This window comes from Gorilla gorilla, chromosome X, assembly GCF_029281585.2.
Source record: "Gorilla gorilla gorilla isolate KB3781 chromosome X, NHGRI_mGorGor1-v2.1_pri, whole genome shotgun sequence".
NCBI lineage: Eukaryota > Metazoa > Chordata > Mammalia > Primates > Hominidae > Gorilla > Gorilla gorilla.
In genome coordinates this window covers 163,852,351-163,876,098 of record NC_073247.2, presented here as the reverse complement: position 1 = coordinate 163,876,098, position 23,748 = coordinate 163,852,351, and the positions used below count along the sequence as shown (strand labels likewise).

Here is a 23,748-nt window from a genome sequence, read left to right as displayed (position 1 = left end):
TAAGGGAAAGTCTTATCATGCAGAGTCACAGTGGAGGTGAGAAAGGTGGAAGAATGGCTCCTGGAGAGAATGGGAGAAATTCCTGTGCCTAGCAGGAGTAACTGAATCATCAGACCATGGGGTTTTAGACGACTGAATTCTTAAGGAGGAAGTTAGAATAAGAAGACTGTTGGACCAGTAAGATACTGAAATGCTTCCCATTTCAGTCCTGCTTGCCCCAAAAGCTGGAGAGGGAATTATCCTTTAGTAAAAAAGAGAGGAATTTAGTGCACAGAGTGGAGAAGTTAAAGGGTTAGAAACCAAGCTGTCTGAACAGAGTATTGGATCGGGGGCTTTGTTAAGATCTGCTTTTTTTGTATGAGTGTTTGACTTTGTGGCTTCTTCTCTAGGCTTTTTGAAAGTATGAGTTATCTGATATTGTGTAAAGGCCACACAAAGTTTAAGGGATTTCTTAATAGTACCCACCATCAAAGCCATTTTCTTCATCATGAGTATACTGATGTCTAGGAAGACATTTGCATATCATTAGCACTTTTTCCTCACAGACTTAAAACATATAAAACATTTCCTGCCATTTTTCCCACTGTCGGAGATAAATATTAATTTTTTCAGCTACTAAACTGCCTCCATGGCAATGATACCTTTGAGGCATATACTTGAGTGTCCTTGGTATCCACACAGAAGGTGTTTCTACCAATATCCTGAAGTTTTACTGGGTAGTGAAATAAAAAGTAAATTATGTTTTGGAAGAAGTAGCATTGTAGGTCAGGTATTGTAGGAGATAGCAGTGGAGAAAGAGAGATAGTGACCTGTAAAGTAGGAAAAATAAAGAATAATCAAAAGGATGTGATATCATGGAAGTCATGTAAGGAGAGTATTTCAAGAAGCAGAGAATACTTATGTGGGTTGAACTGTACTGAGTTTACATGAGATGAAGACAGAAACTGTCTGTTGGGTATTGTGATATACTTGGCTGTTAGGGATCTTGAGAAGAACAGTTCTAGCGAAGTGGAGGGAGCAGAAGCTGTATGAGAGTGGGTTAAATATGCTCACTTTGGGAAATGTAACAAACTAGATACCCTGAAAAACTTCCTTTATAAAATCCTAGAAAAGCTAGATAAAACATAGACACCATTCTTTTTCATTTTTCCTTCCTTTTTCCTTCCTTCCTTCCTTCCTTTCTTTCTTTTCTTTTCTTTTCTTTTCTTTTCTTTTTTTTTTTTTTTTGAGACGGAGTTTCACTGTTGTTGCCCAGGCTGGAGTGCAATAGAGAGCGTTCTCGGCTCACTGCAACCCCCCGCCTCTCAGGTTCAAGCGATTCTCCTGCCTCAGCCTCCCGAGTAGCTGGGATTACAGGCACCCACCACCACGCCTGGCTATTTTTTTTTTTTTTTTTTTTTGTATTTTTAGTAGAGACAGGGTTTCAACATGTTGGCCAGGCTGATCTCCAACTCCTGACTTTAGCTGATCCGCCCATCTCAGCCTCCCAAAGTGCTGGGATTACAGGTGTGAGCCACAGCACCCGGCCGAAACCATTCTTTTAAGCTAATGGCTTAACGTGAGCTTAAAAGAAATTAAAGGAAATACACAGGGGCCCAAATGAAAGAAGAAACTGAAAATTGAGTGTTAAACCCATTAACTGTACTGTTATGGCAGGAAGATAAGCAGATGGACTCCCGGTCTTGGTAAACAAGAGTTTGACTTTTTAAAGAAAGGCATTTACAACTAAGATTGTGGTAGGCAGAATAACGGTCCCCAAAGATACCCATATTCTAGTCCCTGGAACTTGGGAGTGTGACCTATACAGCAAAAATAACTTTGTAGTTGTGATTAAATAAAAGATCTTGAGATGGAGAGATTATTCTGAATTATCTGGAATGGGGCCTAAATGCAATCACAGTATCCTTATAAGAATCAGGCAGAAGGAGATTTGACTATGGAGGAGAAAGCAATGTGATGACAGAAGGAGGAAAGATTTGAACATGCTCTGCTGTTGGATTTGAAGAAAGAGGATGGGGATCATGAGTGAAGGAATCAGTCATACAGCTCTAGAAGCTGAAAAAGGTAATAGATTATTCCTTTAGAGCCTCCAGAGGGAGTGCAACCCTGCTGACACCTTGACACTGGACCAGTGAAACTAATTTCAGCCTTCTAGCATCAAGAATTGTAAGAAGGCATTTAGTTGTTTCAGGCAACTAAATTTTTGATAATTTGTTACATAAACCAAAGGAAATTGATATAAGGACACTTCCCATGAATTCAATATCATTGAAGAGTTATGCTTTCAATGCAAGGGAGTACTAGAAAAATACACTTACCAGTGCAGAGAGACAATAAAGAAGCATGTTTCTTTTGGCCTGGGCTTTGTGTGAAATATGAGATTCCTTGATAATTCATTTGCTAATTCAAACTTGGCCTCACATTAATTTAGAATTTATATTTACATTAATTGCATTGATGTGAGAACCTGCATGTTAAAATGTTTATATAAAAAGTGATTGCAGAATTTTTTATGTAAGAAAAAAAGCAAGAATAGCCAATATATCCTTCTAAAAAAGAACAAAGTAGACAGACCGGGAGTGGCAGCTCATGCCTGTAATCCCAGCACTTTCAGAGGCTGAAATGGGAGTACTGCTTGAGCCTAGGAGTTCAAGACCAGCCTGGGCAACATAGGGAGACCTCATCTTAAATTTTTTCTTTTTAATTAGCCAGACGTGGTGGCACATCCCTGTGGTCCCAGATACTTGGGAGGCTGAGGTGAGAGGATTGCTTGGGCCTGGGAGGTTGAGGCTGCCATGAGCCATGATCATGCCACTGCACTCCAGCCTGGGTGACAGAGTGAGACCCTGTCTCAAAAGATTTTTAAAGAAAATAAGAAAGCCTAAAATACAGCCATATATATGGAAACTTGATTTATGATAAAGATGGCACTGCAGAGAATTAATTTGAGATTGATCATGGATTTAAATATAAAAGTTAAAAATATGATTATCTTAGAAGAAAATATAAGGCAATATCTGTGCACCCTTTGGTAGACAGAAATTCCTTAGTTCACAAAAACATAATAACAATAAGGAAAAGAACTAATAAATTGGACTTCATCAAAATTAAAAATTTCTGCTCATCAAAGGATAGCATTAAGATAATGAAATGGCAAACCATATCCTGAGATAAAGCACACTATATCTGTGCAGACCTAAAAAAAAAATTTTGAAATATTTATATATTCTGAAAATATAAAAAGCTCCTAAAATTCAATAATAAAAGGACAAAGAATCCAATTTTTAAAATGGGCAAAAGATATAAACAGATACTTCACCGAAGAATATATACAAATGCCCATAATCATGTAAAAGGATCCTTAACATCATCTTTTTTTAAATTAGGGAAATGTAAACTAAAACCTCATGGAGACATCACTTTAAATACTAGAATGGCTAAAATAAGCACTGAATGTGTGAAATGGTAACAGTGGCTTATTGGTTAAACAATACATTTAGAATAAAATACTAGAACATAATGTAATATATATCTGTTGAGATGTGGGTATATGGAGATAAAATGTTCCAAGGACTTTAAGTATCAATTAACGTTATTTATTTTATTTTATTTTTTGAGGCGGGTCTCGCCCTGTTGCCCAGGCTGGAGTGCAGTGGTGCTATCTCGGCTTATTGCAACCTCTGCCTCCTGGATTCAAGCAATTCTCCTGCTTCAGCCTCCCGAGTAGCTGGGACTACAGGCGTGTGCCACCATGCCTGGTTAATTTTTGTATTTTTAGTTGAGATGGGGTTTCACCATGTTGGCCAGGCTGGTCTCAAACTCCTGACCTTGTGATCCACCCGCCTCAGCCTCCCAAAGGCTGGGATTCCAGGCAGGAGCCACCACACCCGGCCTAAAGTTATTATATTATATTTTATTTCTTAAGTCAAGGATGCATGCTGACTGAAACTCTCATAAATCTACTGGGAATGTTAAATGGTAAAATTACTTTAGAAAACAGTTTGGCAATGCCATATAAAGTTAAATATATGCTTACTATATAATCTTGTAGTTCCATTCTTTAGGTATTTACCAAGAGAAATGAAAGCATATACTCACACAGACTTATATGTAAATCATCCCAGTATCTTTATTCACAATAGCTGAACACTGGAAACAATCCAGATAGCCATTACTGGGTGAATGAATAAACAAATTAGGTAATATCAATACAATGGAATGCTGCTGTGAAATTAACAGGAACAAGCCACAGATAGATGCAACAACATGAACGAACCTAAAAATATGCTGAGTGGAGGAAGCCAGACACAAGTGAGTACATACCGTAAAATATTTATACGAAACTCTAAGAGAAAAATCTAATCCATAGAAAATGAAAGCACATCAGTGGTTACCTAAGACCAAGGAGGGGATGGCATGGGCACAAAGGAATCTTTGGGGAGATGGGAGTATTCTATAGACGATACTTATGAGAAGGGCAGAAAGGGGTATCACCAGATGGTAGACGTCTCAAAAGAGCACAGGTTACAACAACACCGTGATCCAGTAATGGTCTAAGACGCGCTAGACATCAAAGAAAATATGGATTGCACTTCTTGAGCTCTTGATTCTGAATTATCAACCACATTCTGAGAACCAAAACAGTGTATTTAAGAGGAGAGTCAGGTTTCAGTTAAGACCAAAAGGGGGTTATGCATTCAGAGAAGAGGTTGAGAAAATAGGTGGACTCACCAGTTATAGAGTAGCAGAGTTGGGCAGTAAGAAGAGTTTGCGATAAAGGGTTCATAAGTGTATGGGTGATAAGGTCAGATAGGACTTTGTAAAACAGAATTAAGCCTGACTGAAAGTGAATTAACAAATATCCTTGCCCTTGTGGTGGTGTCTGAGGTAAACAGATATATGAAATGTGATTAATTCTGATTATCTCCTAAGGGGAGAATGGGTGCTCATTTTGAATGCTGTGGTCTCAAATATCTAAATTTTTTATCTTTAGGACTTAACTCTGTATAAGGCACAAAACAGTTAGCAATGTTGGAGAAAATAAGACAATAAGAGCTACATTAATAATAATAATAATATATTTAATAATTACCGTAAGAAAAGAACATTATTAACTCTGATGGGAACAAATGTGGTACAGTGGGCTACTTGGCTGTGCCTGAGAATTAAAGTCCTTTCCACTCATCACAGATGTGGTTTGGTATAAGAGACACATGTCATCATGTAAGTGCACTAGAAGTGCTCAAAGGAGACGAGGGAGGACAGTCAGTTCTACCTAAGCCTTTTCAGAAATGTTTTCTAGTCTTGAAAGAGAAGCACTGGTGACAGGCTGAATATCTTTTAAAATGCCAAGAATCTCTTTGTCCATCCATGAAGTGTACCAAAGGCTTGATTGAGGGCCCTACCATCTCTGACTAGCTAAGAGCTTTCAAAAAGTTGACAGTTTTAATTAAGCCCTAGAGACTAGAGCTCTAAAAATCTCTACTGAGATATGGCACAGAAACACTTATGTTGCAATACAGTTCTCTCCATCTAAGCACTAGCAGCACACTGCTATGAATGTGTCAGAGTGGACAACTGCATTTGCTAATAACCATTAATAAAGTAGCTTGTTTCTCCCATTAAATAACTGCTTGGTTGGTATGATCTGAAGGTTTTCAAGGCCTGGATCCATTCTCAGAGATTACCAGGTTACAGATTCAGTGAGTTTGTTAATAAGTAGTAGCTATCTGGCAGATTCCTCACATGGCGTAAAATGTGTTTCGGCTAATCAGCCTTGATGACTCCCTGCCTAGTTGGTGCAAAGGTACTCCTTTAGGGTATTTCTGTTGAAATTGTACGGAGTCTTTTGCAGTCTGGATTTTCATTTATATAGCAAATATATAAGTAAGGTACTACAGCAGACCAAGATAGAAAAGGAAGCCCCAGAGGCTTCAGCACACATTGCTGACCCTCTGGGTAAAGTTAATGGACACAGTGCCTTCTCTGCTTGATTTCGCATATAGCCTCTTTCACCTCATTAGAAATTCATTCCATGCCCCACTTGACCCAGGCTAAGGAGGCTCACTTTCTCCATCCTCTTCAGCATGCCAACGCTCAGAAAGACATTCTGGCCATTTCCCCTTCCTCAAGTTTGAATGACTTTGTACATCTACTGCTTTATCAAAATCCTGGGGGACAGAGACAGTAGGGAATATTCATAGATGGGCAAAATAGAGGCACAGAGAGAATAAATTGCCTAAGATATAAAGCAAGTAAGTGGGAGCACTCAGAACATCTAACTTCTAGTGTGGTACTCATTGAGACTAGAAAAACATCGCTAGCAATTGTAAAATTATTATGATAATATTGTTGTTAACACTGATTATACTTATACTATTGTAATTAATTATGTAGTATGACAACACTATTGTTCTAACAACAGTAAAGACAATAGTCATGTTAATTATAGAAGCTACTATTTATGGAATGATTACTCTGTGTCAGGTATTATACTATAGACTTTATGTATATATACATAATTTTCAATCCCTAACAAATCTCTGTATTATCTAGTGTTATTACCCCCCTTTTACACATGATAAACTGAGGCTGTCTGGGGTAAAACACCTTATTCAAGGTCATATTACTAGTAGGTGAGGTTGCTCAGTTTTCAGCCTAGTTCATTCTGACTCTAAAGCTTATACCGTTAATCACAATTTTATACATATATATATATATTCACATGCATATCTAAAATATGAAAAGATTAGAAAAAATGTAAAATATAATTTAAATATAAATAAAGCCTTGAATTTAGAATAACACTCCCCCCAAAAAAGAATCAATTGATCTAAAGACAAGCTTGGATTTGGCAAAAACTCACAAGAAACAGATTTCAGAATAGTTTTCATCGTTCACAAAGCCCAACAGGGACCTAGGGTGTGACGCAGCTACAGAACCACTTTCCACAATAGTTTGCCACATTATCAGAAGAGTGTCCATAATTGAGGAAGTAAGCATCTTACTGAATTCTGACCATGTCCTGAGTCTTGGGCTCAGTTCTGGGCTATTCAGAAAAAAAAAAAGAAAAAAGAAAAAAAATAGGATAGGGAAGGAAGTAAATAAGAAAAGGAGTTCATGAGGTGAACTTGAATCTCCATGTTCTTTCTGAAGATGAGCAGTTTCGCAAGGAACCATCACCCTTTTTAGGTCTCTGAAGGTCTGTTCTGGAGAGTAAGGAGCAGATTTTTTTTCCCTTGCATGGCCACAGAAGAAACTCCAAGATCAGTCTGTGGACCAGTAGCTAGAAGAAGCCAGATTTCAGTTCGTGAGCTAGTTTTTTTTTCTAATTAAAATGCTCTCTTACAATGAAATGGACTACCTGCTCTTTAATGGAAATGTTTAAGCAGAAGCTAGAGGACAACAATTAAATGTAATCAATTGCAGATGCCTATATAGTCTTCTGCCAGTTGGGATGGGCTGGTTACTAGGTGGACCCATCAGATTTGATAGTCCGGTGTTTTTTTAAAATTTTATTTTATTTTAAAAGGGCCATTTTGAGTGGGGTAAAGCTTCTCCTTTCAAATAGGAAATTAGTGATTTCATCGAATAAGCTCTCAATGTCTTCCAGTTGCAACTGGTTCTCATCTTTCCTCTCCTCAGGTGTCACCACTGTGCTTACCATGACCACCTTGAGTATCAGTGCCAGAAATTCCTTACCTAAAGTGGCATATGCGACGGCCATGGACTGGTTCATAGCCGTCTGTTATGCCTTTGTATTTTCTGCACTGATTGAATTTGCCACTGTCAACTATTTCACCAAGCGGAGTTGGGCTTGGGAAGGCAAGAAGGTGCCAGAGGCCCTGGAGATGAAGGTGAGATATAGCAAAAGAGGAACTGAGAAGCACCCCCTGAGAGACCTGTATTGGGACCAGGAGTGGGCAGCCTATAGCCTGCAAGAACTGGGCAGGGCTATGTGCTATTCACTGGGGTCATCAATCCAATTCTCAACTGGAGTGCTTCTTGGCAACCTGGCATGTTTTCTGAGGGCAAAGAAAAGAGGGCAGGTATCATGGAGGGTTGATGTCTTGTGGTGAAGGATCAAACCTAAATGTGATGCTGCTAGACTCAAGGGGCACCCATTGGTACTTACAAAGTCACTCAAAGGCTTGGACTCTATCTTCAACCCAGAGTACAATCTCTAAGGCCACCTCTGCCCCTCTTTCCAGTATATTCAAATTACAGTCAAAACAAAATGATCATCTTTCCTTCTGTGTCTGCTTATTTTGCATTCCGTACCTGGAATGCTCTTTGTTTTTTCCCATGCCTGTTAAAGACCTACTCATTCTTCAAGTCCCAACTGAAATGCTACTTTCTCCATAGAGCCTTTCTGGAATCATTCACAGATTTATCTTTTATTGAGGCATGGGTGCTCCTGATATTAAAATAATTTATTCATATTAGTTTTTGTCTTCCTCTCACTAGACTGTGAACATTTTGAGGGCAAGAGCTTGTCTGCATCTTATTTCTAGCTAGCCAACATCCTTGCCTAGCATCTGACTCACAGTAAAAGCTGAATAAATGTTGATTGGATTGGTGCATTGATGGGAAGGAAGAAGAGAGATTAAAATCATTAAACCAACTAAATTGATAGGAATAAAACATGAATACAGTGAAATCAAGATTGTTGTCCTGGCTGCTTTAAATAAGTTCAGGTCGCTAGAACTAGATGAAGATTATCAAAATATGCTAAGAGGAACTGGCAAATGTGATCTCAGGACCATCCTGGTACTCCTCAAATAATCATGGAGAAGAGAAACGATAGTGATTTTTCAAATTAGGAGAAAATATGTATTGCATAGAGTATAGATTGGTGAGTTGGCAAAATTTTTGAACAATTTTTAACTATTTAGATAAAATTTATTAACTCCTTGCTATAAATTATGAAGAGATAAGTGTAGTTCTACTTCCTTAATCTACTCTACCATAGGATTTTTTGCTTGGTTTTATTGTGCTTAATCTAGTTGTTACCTTTGTACCCTTAAAATATATTTATTCCTCTATAACTTGGTTTATCAGCTAGGAACAGGGTCTGTTACCCCCCACCCGGGAAGAATATGAGGAAATCAGTACACGCCCACTCCTACCTCTCCTTCTCTCTACCAGTTCCTATCATCTCCTAACTTCTGTTTGCTATACTACTATTGCTCCATTATGCTCCGTTATTACATTTTATAACACTTACATCCTTCCATGCAATTGTAAATCCTATAATTCTTTAGTCATAGTTCTACATTTAAATGGGTTCTTTTCTTAAAATCATCCTTTTATCTATCATTTCTATTCATTGTATATTTACATCAATTCCTTTTTTTAAGTTCAGGGGTACAAGTGCAGGTTTGTTATATAGGTAAACTTGTGTCATGGGGGTTGGCTGTATGCTGTACAGATTATTTTATCACCCAGATATTAAACCTAGTATTCATGAGTTATTTTTAATGATCCTCTCCCTCCTTCTTCCCCCCACCTTCCCAAAGGCCCCAGTATGTGTAGCTATCTTCTGTAAGTTTCTTTAAGATGGTCTCATGGGAACCATATTTCCTTCTGTTTTGAATGTATAAAATCATTGTCTATTGTGTTTATACTTAAATAATAGTTGAGCTATTGTACAATTCATGGGTCACATTCTCTCTTTCTGATGACTCCATTAAGACATTTATTACAATACTCAATAGGTCATTTTCTTCCTTTTGTAACAAAGTTTGTATTAATCGCATGATAGTTTGTCTTCAATTATTACTTGAAGTCGCATTAGAGAAATTTTTACTACTCTTGTTATGTATGGAAATATCATTGGGGGAGTAACTGAGAGAGTTAGCAGGATAGTAATGAGTAGCTGAGAATGAGTAGTAGAGAGTAGTTTGAGCATCACTTGTTGTCTATATAATCTCTTATGAGTAGTCTTCCTTGTAGTTGTGATTCTACTTCTGACTAGTAAGAACTTTCCCTTGTTCACAGGAAATCCCTCTATGTTGATACAGGTGTCTGTGTGCATGTCTCTGTGTGTGTTTGTGTAAGTGCTTGTGCATGTGTATGCGTGTATAGTATTATATTCTTTAATTTTGCAGTCTCTGTCTCCTCTGCCTTTATGTGGTAGTCAGAGTTCCAGGATGTTCTCATTACCAGTTTGAAAACTGATTTTATTTCAAAACAGGGATTGTTTCTTTCCTTTGTCAGGTCATGCCACACACTTTTGGGACACTATCCTTGACCTGAAATCTAGAGCAGCAGGTATCCTCAGTGTCATCTTCACCCTGATCTGATTTTCACTGCACTTCACTTTCACTTTCACTTCACTTCCGAGCCTTTACTTTTTGGGATTAAGGTTATAAAAGCTATTAAGTTTCACCAAAGATAGAGTTTTGGTTTTTATTTTTCATCTTACTGTTTTTGGTTGGTTGCAGAGAGGAAAAGTGAACAAAGGTATCCTTACTCTGGCATATTAAACTGGAAGTTCCCTAAAATACATTATTAAACAGATAGATATTTTAGGAGCAGTTAGCAGCAATCAGTGATATACAGCTTGAGTTCACTAATAAGAAATTATCTAACCTCATGAGCATTTATCAACAGTTTATTGGACTAGTGGACCAGAAAATGTCATAGATTTTAATAAAACATTTGACTAACTTTTAAAAAATTATACCTCCATGAAGAAAAGGAAGCAGGCTGGATGTGGTGGCTCACGAAGCGGGCAGACTGCTTTAGCTCAGGAATTTGAGACCAGCCTGGGCAACATGGTAAAATCCCGTCTCTACAGAAAAAATTAATAATCATCTGGGCATGGGTGCATATGCCTGTAGTCCCAACTAGTCAGGAGGGTGAGGTGGGAGGATCATCTGAGCTTGGGAAGTTCGGACTGCAGCGAGCCAAGGTCGCACCACTGCACTCCAGCCTGGGTGACAGAGTAAGACGCTGTCAAATAAAAAAAAGAAGAGAGAGAGGAGAGAGAGAGAGAGAGAGAGAGAGAGAGATAAAGGAAGGAAGGAAGGAAGGGAGGGAGGCAAAAAAAATAGTACAATTAGGCTGATGTAGTTGGTTGACCAATTCAAATCAAACAGAATTAACTGATGGCGCTGAATGCGATGGCTCACACCTGTAATCCCGACAGTTTGGGAGGCCAAAGCAGGCAGATCACTTGAGGTCTGGAGTTCAAGACCAGCCTGGCCAACATGGCGGAACCCCATCTCTACAAAAATACAAAAAATTAGCTGGGCATGGATGAAATTGGAAATCATCATTCTCAGTAAACTATCGCAAGAACAAAAAACCAAACACCGCATATTCTCACTCGTAGGTGGGAATTGAACAATGAGAACACATGGACACAGGAAGGGGAACATCACACTCTGGGGACTGTTGTGGGGTGGGGGGAGGGAGGAGGGATAGCATTGGGAGATATACCTAATGCTTGATGACGAGTTGGTGGGTGCAGCGCAATAGCATGGCACATATATACATATGTAACCAACCTGCACAATGTGTACATGTACCCTAAAACTTAAAGTATAATAATAATAAAAAAAAAGAAAAAAAAAAAACATTGATGGAGAGTACTACTCAAACAGAAAAAAAAAAAAAAAAAAAATTAGCTGGGCACGGTAGCATGCTACTTGGGAGGCTGAGACGGGAGAATCACTTGAACCTGGGAGGTGGAGGTTGCAGTGAGTCGAGATTGCGCCACTGCACTCCAGCCTGGGCAACAGACAGAGACTCTGTCTCTAAATAAATAAATAAATAAATAAACAATTAAATAAATTGACTGATGGACTGACAGACACCAAACTGAATGGAGGTCCCTGGGGATACACTATAGGACTTTGTCTTTGACCCTGCTTTTTCAAATGTTGTTATTAATGACTCAAATGAAGACATATAGGGTAGAAGACTCAAATTTATAAGCTGGTATTAATGAATATTGGTTGGGGAATGAGTATTTTCTGAATTAGGAATCAAAGAGGATTTCTAAATTTGAAAGGACAAGCTTAAATTAAAATATTAACATTTGCTAAATCAAATACAAATTCTTGCACATAGGTACAAAAAATAGACCTGGGATTAAAAAAAGCTTAACAATTAAACATTGAAAATAAAATGCTAGGATATGAAGAAAATGCAAATCTAATGTACGCCTACTTTGTGCTACAACTCTGGAAAAGCTCGATTTGATTTGGGTCTGAGTTAAGAATCACCTAGAACTAGTGAGAGGATAAGCCCTTTTTATTATGTACTGGTTGGCCCGTGTTTAGAGTACACTGTTCCAGTTTGGTTACTACAGTAGAGGAGGGACAAATGCCTCAGGGGGATGATTATTGCTATTTTTAGATAGCTGCAAGGCTTCCATGATGTTTTATAAAAAATGAGACAGATTTTTTTTATGGCCAGTAAGAGGAGTGGAAGTGGTTTGAAGACAGAGAGAGGACTTAAATAGATTGTTAGAAACTCTAGAGCTAGACATCAGAAATGATGACCATTTCTCCATTTAAAAAGTGCTAAAATTTTAAATAGAACAAAAAGAATATTATAAAACTATTTTGCAAAGATAGTGATCTCAGTCTTCCTCTTTAGTCTCTATGGTCGGTCCATTTAAGTTATCTCAAGAAGCATATTATGAGAATTGAAAAAAAGATGGAATGCAGAAAAATGGATCTCTAATGTACAGGTGCTCTGCTTTGTCTGCACTGCTACAATACGGAGCAACTAATAGTGAGATCAACAGAAAAAAATTTGAAGTGCATTGGAAGGGAAAATATTAGAATTTAATAATAACTTAGTTTCTTTTTTCTTCCATTAGGGAAACATATGAAACCTTTTTGCTTCCTAAAGCTGGAATGGGTGAGCATAAAACAGTTTTAAAATAATATAACTGATTTTAAAATTTATTTTTGATCTGTATTATGATCAGGCATTAGATAAAATGTGAGAGGAAACATAAAGGAAAAAAAGAAGATACAGAAATAAAACCTCATTTTTAAATGAAGATAACTGACTACCCTGTAATTGCACTCTAGACAATAGATGAACTGTGGGTTTTTGATGATCAACCACATGTTTTTATCACTGCTTCCTTTGAAGATTCCGCTAAAATGAGAGTAAAGGAATAAAACAGGTATAAAACCACAAGTAACAGGTGAGAAGGACAAGGGATGTCAGTCAGACAAGAGATATTAACATAGCTATAGAAGAATGAACATAGATGGAGGTTATAATAACTGATTTATCAAACTGCAGTAAAACATAACCCGGGAGAAATTCAGTATTAGGAAGCGCTAGATACAATAGAGAATAAAACAAAAGTCTGTGTACAGAGTACTCGAGACTCCAGAGCCTGCTCAGTATGTGAAATGTCTCTAGCCAGATGTATACTCTCCAGGAAAAAACAGCAGGGTTGCTCTTCTAAAGAAGCTGAGCATCCCCAGAGGAAAGTTTTTGCATACTGACATTTTGAAGTACCCCCTCAAAATGACCTACTTTACCTAATCATCCTAAATCACAGCCCACCAATCAACAAGCCCAGGTTAGCTACATGAGCAAACAGACATCTTCTCTGTTACCAAATAATACTGGGATATCAAGGATCACCAGTTAAAAGTTTGCAATGTGAAAGAGAATAGCAAAGATTAAAACAAAAACAGGCAAACAAACTAAAAAGGAACACCTCACCTTGAAGGGAGGGGACAGACATAATTTAGGGAATTAAAGAGAACGTAAGAAAAACAAGACTTTTACTTTAGATTTGTAAATATATCATATTAATAAAATAAGAACAGGATGCTATATAAAAATAAATCAGAGAATAAGGAAGAGGTATTGAAAATAAAAAGAATTGCCAAATTAAAAATTTCAATAGAGAAGTAGGAAAATAAATTAAAGGAAATCAGTCTATAAGTAGAGCAGAAAAAAAAGAATGTGAAAGGAAAGGTAAGAGATCTAGAGATAAAACCAGGAAGTTCATCCAAATTTAAAAAGAAAAATTATATCGAGTATCTTTCCCAACCACAATAGTATGAAACTAGAAAGCAATAAAGAGAATGATTTTGGAAAATTCACAAATACATGAAAATTAAACAACATTCTCCTGAACAACCAATAAGTCAAAGGAGAAATTAAAAGGGAAATTTAAAATATCTTGAGACAAAAATAGACCTACAATGTACCAAAACTTATGAGATGCAGCCAAAGCAGTTCTAAGAAGAAGGAAGGTTATAGCAATAAACACCTACATCAAAAAAGAATAAAGATGTCAAATAAGCAATCTAACTTTATGCCTTGAGGAACTTAGAAAAAGAAGAACTAAGCCCAAAGTTACTAGAAAGAAGCAAAGACTAAAGATCAGAGCAGAAATACATGAAATAGGGAACTGAAAAATCAATAGAAAAGATCATTAAAACTAAGACGTGTTTTTTTTCCAAAAGATAAAATAGACAAACCTTTAGACTAAGAAAAAAGAGAGAAGACTCAAATACAAAAAATAAAAAATGAAACAGGAGATGTTAACAACTGTTATCACAGAAAAACAAAGAATCATAACAGATTACTATAAACAATTGTATGCCAACAAACTGATAATCTAGAAATAATAGATAAATTCCTAGACATACATCACCTGCTAAGACTGAATCATGAGGAAATGGAATATCTGAACAGACCAATAATGAATAAGGAGCTGAATCAGTAACAAAAAGTCTCCCATCAAAGAAAAGCCCAGGGCCTGATGTCTTCACTGTTGAATTCTACCAAGCACTTAAAGAAGAACTAATACCAATCATTCTCAAATTCTTCCAAAAAATTGAAAAGGGAATATTTAAAAACTCATTTTATATGGCCAGCATTACCTTCATACCAAAGACAGGCAAATATACTACAAGAAAAGAAAATAACAGGCCAATATCCCTGATGAACAAAATAGACGTAAAAATCCTCAACAAAATTCTAGCAAACCAAAGTTAACAGTACATTAAAAGAATCATTCCCCAGAACTTCTTAAAGTATATATATATATACACTGTATATATATACACTGTATATATATACACTGTATATATATACACTGTATATATATACACTATATATAGTACTATAGTATATATACACTATATATAGTACTATAGTATATATACACTATATAGTACTATAGTATATATATACTATAGTATATATATACTATATATAGTGTATATATATACTATATATAGTGTATATATGGTGTATATATACATATATAGTGTATATATACTATAGTGTATATATATAGTGTGTATATATATACTATATAGTGTATATATACACTCTATAGAGTGTATATATACATAGTGTGTGTATATATATATATATATATATGTATACACTGTGTGTGTGTGTGTGTGTGTGTGTATCAGGCAATGGCTGTAAGGGTTAAATCATAAACTTAAAAAAAATACTCATCTTGACCAAGTGGGATTTATCCCAGGGATGCAAGGATGGTTCAACATGTGCAAATATATAAATATGCTACACCACATTAACAGAATGAAGTCCAAAACCAAGTTGTCATCTCAGTAGATGCAGAAAAAGCATTTGACAAAATTCAACATTCTTTCGTGATAAAAAACCTCTCAACTAATTACAATCACAATAAATGCCATATATGACAAACCCACAGCTAACATCATACTCAGTGGTAAAAAGTTAAAAGCTTTTTCTCCAAGGTTAGGAACAAGACAAGTATGTCCACTCTCACTACAGTATTGGAAGACCTATCCAGAGCAATTCAACAAGAGAAAGAAATAAAGGGCATCCAAATTGGAAAGGAAGAAGTTAAATTGTCCCTGCATATGGATGGCCTGATCTTTTTTCTTTTTTTTTATTATTATACTTTAAATTTTAGGGTACATGTGCACAATGTGCAGGTTAGTTACATATGTATACATGTGCCATGCTGGTATGCTGCACCCATTAACTCATCATTTAGCATTAGGTATATCTCCTAATGCTATCCCTCCCCCCTCCCCCCACCCCACAACAGTCCCCGGAGTGTGATGTTCCCCTTCCTGTGTCCATGTTTTCTCATTGTTCAATTCCCACCTATGAGTGAGAATATGCGGCGTTTGGTTTTTTTGTTCTTGTGATAGTTTACTGAGAATGATGATTTCCAATTTCATCCATGTCCCTACAAAGGACATGAACTCATCATTTTTTATGGCCTGATCTTATATATAGAAAACCCTAAAGACCCTACAAAAAAAAAAAAAAAGAAAAGAAAAGAAAAGAAAAAAGCTATTAGAACTAGCAAATAAATTTAGTAAAGTTGCAGGAGACAAAGTCAACATGCAAAAATCAGTTGCATTTCTATATCAACAATGAACTATCTGAAAAAGAAATCAAGAAAGCAATCCCATTCACAATAGGTACAAAAAATAATAAAATACTTAGGAATAAATTTAACCAAAAGGATAACAGACTAGTACACTAAACCTATAAAATACCAAATAAAGAAATTGAAGACACAAATAAATGGAAAGATATCCACTGTTCATGGCTGTAAGAATTAATATTGTTAAAATGTTCATACCACCCAAACTGATGTACAGGTTAAATGCAAACCCTATCAAAATTCCAATGTCATTTTTAATAGAAATAGAACAGATACAGTCCTAAGACTTGCATGGAACCACAAAATACTCTGAATGTCAAAGCAATCTTGAGCAAAAAGAAGAAAGCTGAAGGCATCATATTACCTGACTTCAAAATATGCTCTAGAACTATATTAACCAAAACAGCTTGGTACTGGCATAAAACAGACACATAGAGCAATTTAACACAATAGAGAGCACAAAAATAAATTCATGCATTTATGGTTAATTGATTTTCCACAAAGGTATCTAGAACACACAATGAAGAAAGGACAGCCTATTTAACAAATGATGTTGGGAAAACTGGATAGCCACACACAGAGAAATGAAGTTAGACCCTTATCTCACACCATATGCAAAGGTCAACTCAAAATGGATTAAAGGTTTAAATGTAATGCGTGAAATTCTAAAACTACTAAAATGAAACATTGGGGAAAAAATCTCCGTGAAACAGAGGTAATTTGAATATGATCCCAAAAGCATAGGCAACAAGAGTACAAATAGACAAATGGGATTACACCAAACTAAAAAGCTTTTTGATAGCCAAGGAAACAATGAACAGAGCAAAGAGACAACGTATAGAATAAAAGAACATATTTGCAAACCAACCATCTAATAAGAGGCTAATATAAAAACTATACAAGGAACCCAAACAACTCAATAGCAAGAAAACAACCCAATTTAAAAATTCACAAAGGACTTGAATAGGCATTTCTCAAAAGAAGACATACAGCTAGATAATAGTTTTAAAATGCTCAAGATTACTAATCATCAGAAAAATGTAAATTAAAACCACAATAAGCTATCACCTCACACTTTTAAGAATGTCTATTATCAAAAAGACCAAAGATAACTGTTGGTGAGGATTTGGAGAAAAGGGAATCCTTCCACACTATTGGTGGGAATGTAAATTTGCAAAGCTAGTATGGAGGTTCCTGAAAAAATTAAAAATAGAAATACCAAATGGTTGATCAACCCCACTACTGGGTATATATCCAAAGAACTTGAAATCAGTATGTCAAAGAAGTATGTGTACTTGTATAATAATTACAGCATTATTCACAAAAGCCAATATGTGTTATCAACCTAAGTGTCTATAAACTGATGAATAGATAAAGAAAATGTGGTATAGGCAATGGAATACTATTCGGCCTTTAAAAAAGAAGGAAACCCTGTCATTTACATAAGCACGGATGAACCTGAAGAACATTATGATAAATGAAATAAGCTAGGCACAGAAAAGAAAAATACCACATGATGTCACTTACATGTGGAATCTAAAACAGTTGAACTCTAATCCCAGCACTTTCGGAGACTGAAGCGGGCAGACCATGAGGTCAGCAGATCGAGACCATCCTGGCTAACACGGTGAAACCCCATCTCTACTAAAAATACAAAAAATTAGCCAGGTGTGGTGGCGGGCACCTGTAGTCCCATCTACTTGGGAGGCTGAGGCAGGAGAATGGCGTGAACCCGGGAGGCAGAGCTTGCAGTGAGCCGAGATCGCGCCACTGCACTCCAGCCTGAGTGACAGAGTGAGACTCCATCTCAAAAAAAAAAAAAAAAAAAATTGAACTCACAGAAGCAGAGGGTAGAATGGTGGTTACTGGGGACTGGGAGTTGGGGGTAGTTGTTGGTCAAAGAATACAAAATTTTACTTAGAGAAGAATAAGTTCAAGAGACCCTATTGTACAACAAGTGACTGTAGTTAATAGCAATGTTCTGTATTCTTGAAAACTGCTAAGAGTAGATTTTAAATGTTCTTACCACAGAAAATGTTAACTGTGAGGCAATGCATATGTTAATTAGCCCAATATAGCCATTCCATAATGTACACATATTTCAAAACATCATTTTGTACATGATAAATATATGTAATTTCATTTGTCAATTAAAAATGAATAAATAGAAATAAAAATTATAAAAAGTGAAGTACTAAAGTGACAACTGTGCAGCAAGCAAATTTGCAAAGGAACCAGTCCAGTTTGCAGATGGCTACTACAGGGATTTATACAGTCATTTATAATGCTATCACCACTGGTTATTGATAGAACTAAAAAGTTTGCTATAATTGTACTAGAGGATTCAGGAAGGGTTACATATGTGAAACAAATCATGATTTATCATGAAAAGACAATTGGTAGTAAGCAAAACTGGTAGCAGTATAAGTATATTGTATAAAAGTATAGAAATAACTATTAGAAGTATTACTATCACCTAAGGGAATTAAAAATAAATACCTACAAGGGGCTGGACAATGGGTTTGGGTGCATTGGGGTAAGGGTTTCTTGATTTTCATAAGTTTTCAACTTCAATTTTTTAAACTATGTCCATTACTACTTTAAGTTATTCAACATTAAAAATAATAAAAGCAAATTTAAATGAAAAAACAAATCTCAACGTTTAAAAAGAAGAAAATTATTCTTAGAACCATTTATAAAATTTGTATAACTTCTTGTATAAATTTTGCAAAAAACAGTAATGCTCGGACTTTCTTTTTTTATTTTCAAATGCTCTAGAATAAAATTTTATCTTTTTTACATTGGAGAAAACATTCACATTCTCTTCAAATCTTGGAAAAGCTTAGTTTCTTGTCCTTAATGGCTTTTAAGTCTATGGGTCATTCCTGCAATTGTAGCCACAAATCAAATCACCCCTTGGTATTTCTTTGTTGGGTAAGTAACATTCAATATGGGTTAAGTTTTACTCATAAACTGGTGGTCTTCCTACCTTGCTCTGCAGTAGGTATAAGTGGCCTAGCAGTAATCATAGTCTCGATTGAAACACACACACACACACACACACACACGCACACACACATACACGCACACACGGCAATTATTTCTGGAATACCTGTGGTATACAAAACTAAACTACATGGTCCCAGTACTCAGGACCTGATGGTCTAAGAAAAGTAAGGCATATATCCATATATATATACACACATATACAGACAGAGCACTGATATAGGACAAAGTGCTGAGTGTCACAGGAGAGATAAATCCAAAATACTTCCTCTCTATTTTGTTGTTTACCTTACTGAGTACTTGACTGTTTCCTAAAAAATCTACTGCCCTTGCAAGTGGAAGCCACTCCTCCATTCCCTCCTGCTGCTTCCAGGCCACTGTTTACTCCTTTACTTCATGCAAAAAGTTTTGTCCTTTGATGTTCACTTCATCTGGCTTTATCACTCTATTTTTCTTCATGTTGCTCAACTTAGCAACATTATTGTATTCTCTCCGTGTTCATTTCATATGTAGGATTTCTACAACCAGTTCACTTTATTTGCAACTGCCCCAAGTTCTCTCTTTGTTTTTCAATTGGATGACTCATCTGACATCATAAACTGGAATTGAGCCTATTAAATGAGGTCTGGATTGTCCCATTTACCAGGCATTGCTACTGTTTCCAGCACTACGTGAAGGTTTCAGAAATGAACCAATCTAACTGCCTGTATATTTGTTCTAGTGTTTTGTTTTTGTTTTTTGTTTTTTTTTTTTCAGAAAAACAGTGACAGTAAGTCAGCTAATTGTGTTAGTGTTTTTGGAACTGTTACTTGACATCAGAAGAGTTTTGTAATGAAATTTGTGGACACATGAGGCCATATGTTCCATAGGGCTTGCCTCTATGTCATCCTTGGTCAATACCCAAATTGTAGTTTTCTCTATGGTTATTTATCCTCCCCTCACTTCTTATCCTTATCCTCTTCTGTGGTTTTTTCTTGACGTATCCTCCTACTCCTCATAAACTGTCCCTCACTTCCCTCAGGAACTCCTGTTCATGGGAAGATAAAACATTCTGCCCCAGCAGCTTCTTCATTGAATGACCCGTCCACCTCCTGTTTTAACTGATATGTGATTCTCAGTTGAGACTTCCTTCCAACTGCCTTCCTGCTTGGCAGAAGCTGTTAATCTGATTCCCATTTTCCAGAAGTGTAGTTTACATCGTCTTAATCCCCAGTAATGCTTTCAGACCATTACTCTCTCACTCTTTTATATTAAAGATGTCTTCTTTGAAGTGTCAACTCCTCACTTGGATTCTCATACATCAGGATTTCCTGTTTTTGTTGTTCGTCCTTGGTATTTTCTTTGCACTATCCTTGTCTTCTTTCCAGCACTAAACTTTAGAGCATTTCAGGGCAGCTCAGTCAGATCTGCAGGCCAGTCAGCAGTCTGATCTCTTTTTTATTTTCTGAATCTGTACTCACTTCTCAAGCGACCTCATTCAATCCCAAGACATTGAATCAATGGCCGTCTAGAGGCGAACAACTTCCAAATATATATCTCTAGCCCAAACCTTTCCCCTAAGCTGCAGACTGATATATGTAACTGTGTACCTCTCTATTGGGATTATATTCCTATTGGGATGTCTGATAAAAATGTAATTCTTATATCCAAACACAACTCCTCATCTTCCCCCTAAACCTGCTCTTCTTCAAGTCTTCCCAGCACAGCCAATAATGTCACTATTCTTCCAGATGCTCAGGCCAAAAACCTGGAATCCATTCTTAATTCTTTTATTTTTCTTACCTGCCCCCCACTCTGCTCTCAGATAACCCAAACCTAACTCATCAGCAAGTCCTAACTCCTCTACATGCACAATATAACTTGAATCTGTCTACTTTTCTCCATATCTAACATTCAACACACCGCACCTCTTCACTAGCCTCATTAGGACTAACATCCTAATTTTAGTCCTCTACTTTCATGCCTACACGTCTATTCTCTGCCCAACAGTAGGGAAGATCAATTAAAATAGTAAATTATAAAAATTCTGCTCCAAATAGTTTAATGGCTTCCCACTACATTTAGATCAAATTCCATTATTCTTACGATGGTGCTCAAAACCTTACAGGATCTTGTCCTTAGATCTGTGATGGTACCTCTTACCATCTTTTTTGAATTTTCATTCACTCCACTCACTCATCCCATAGTGGCCTCCTTGATGATTCTATTTATATTTATTTATTTATTTTTGAGATGGAAACTCACTCTGTCACCCAGGCTGGAGTACAGTGGCGCAATCTCGGCTCACTGCAACCTCCATCTCCTGGGTTCAAGCGATTCTCCTGCCTCAGCCTCCTAAGCAGCTGGGACTACAGGCGTGTACCACCATGCTTGGCTAAATTTTGTATTTTTAGTAGAGACGGGGTTTCACTGTGTTAGCCAGGATGGTCTCGATCTCCTGACCTCATGATCTGCCCGCCTTGGCCTCCCAAAGTGCTGGGATTACAGGCGTGAGGCACCGTGCTCAGCCTCCTTGATGATTCTTAATGAATCACTTTCATTCCAAGCCCAGGTACTTTGTCATTACCATTCTTTCTCTATGGAATGTTTATTGTTGAGATCTTTTCACAGCTTGCTTTCTTATTTTGTTCAGGTCTCTACTTACCTTATCAGGCAGAACTTCTATCACTAGCATTCATCATCTTTTTCTGCACTGCCCTGCTTTATGTGCTTCCGTGATAATTCTCACCTCCTGACATTACATTGCTTTATGCATTTTTTTGCTTCTATGTTTATTACATGTCCCCCCAACTGGGATGTGAACTCCTTTAGGGCAGGAGCTGTGTTTTACCATTTATTCCTGCACCCCAAGCGCCTAGCACAGAACCTGTCACATTGTAGACACAGAAAATATTACATAAATGGATGATTTCCTGTGTTTTCCTTGCTTCTCTATCCAGCATAGGTTCCACACTGTATCACTGCAGTCACTCACCAGCACTCTTGACCTCCCTAGTCACCTCAGTCCAAGTCCTCTATTTCTCTCTGAAAAAAAAAAAAATCCATTGCTATTGATGGATTGGTGACATTTATGAGTGTATTTTTGAATTCTGTTGTTCCTTCAACCTATGCCTGCAGTTCCTCTCTGTCCCTAATTAGTTCTGTCTTCTTTATCCTACAAAATCTAGTTTAAATTAGCCAGGCATGTCTACAGCTATCTGATCTTTGACAAACCTGAGAAAAACAAGCAATGGGGAAACGATTCCCTATTTAATAAATGGTGCTGGGAAAACTGGCTAGCCATATGTAGAAAGCTGAAACTGGATCCCTTCCTTACACCTTATACAAAAATTAATTCAAGATGGATTAAAGACTTAAATGTTAGACCTGAAACCATAAAAACCCCAGAAGAAAACCTAGGCAATACCATTCAGGACATAGGCATGGGCAAGGACTTCATGTCTAAAACACCAAAAGCAATGGCAACAAAAGCCAAAATTGAAAAATTGGATCTAATTAAACTAAAGAGCTTCTGCACAGCAAAAGAAACCACCATCAGAGTGAACAGGCAATCTACAGAATGGGACAAAATTTTTGCAACCTACTCATCTGACAAAGGGCTAATATCCAGAATCTACAATGAACTCAAACAAATTTACAAGAAAAAAACAGACAATTCCATCAAGAAGTGGGTGAAGGATATAAAGAGACACTTCTCAAAAGAAGACATTTATGCAGCCAAAAGACACATGAAAAAATGCTCATCATCACTGGCCATCAGAGAAATGCAAACCAAAACCACAATGAGATACCATCTCACACCAGTTAGAATGGCGATCATTAAAAAGTCAGGAAACAACAGGTGCTGGAGAGGATGTGGAGAAACAGGAACACTTTTACACTGTTGGTGGGACTGTAAACTAGTTCAACCCTTGTGGAAGTCAGTGTGGCGATTCCTCAGGGATCTAGAACTAGAAATACCATGTTACCCAGCCATCCCATTACTGGGTATATACCCAAAGGACTATAAATCATGCTGCTATAAAGACACATGCACACGTATGTTTATTGCGGCACTATTCACAATAGCAAAGACTTGGAACCAAGCCAAATGTCCAACAATGATAGACTGGATTAAGAAAATGTGGCACATATACACCATGGAATACTATGCAGCCATAAAAAATGATGAGTTCATGTCCTTTGCAGGGACATGGATGAAGCTGGAAACCATCATTCTCAGCAAACTATGGCAAGGACAAAAAACCAAACACTGCATGTTCTCACTCATAGGTGGGAATTGAACAATGAGAACACATGGGCACAGGAAGGGGAACATCACACACCGGGGCCTATTGTGGGGTGGGGGG

At 37.0% G+C, this 23,748-nt stretch overlaps 1 protein-coding gene across 1 annotated transcript in view; it reads left to right on the top strand.

Annotated features, from left to right (window-relative positions):
• The window catches only part of GABRA3 (gamma-aminobutyric acid type A receptor subunit alpha3), a 274,967-nt gene that overhangs the window by 243,504 nt on the left and 7,715 nt on the right, over positions 1-23,748 (top strand). Inside the window, exon 9 of the mRNA XM_019019216.4 lies at positions 7,645-7,856. Within this exon, the coding sequence (XP_018874761.1) occupies positions 7,645-7,856 (212 nt within the window). The remainder of the gene's footprint in view (positions 1-7,644; positions 7,857-23,748) is intronic.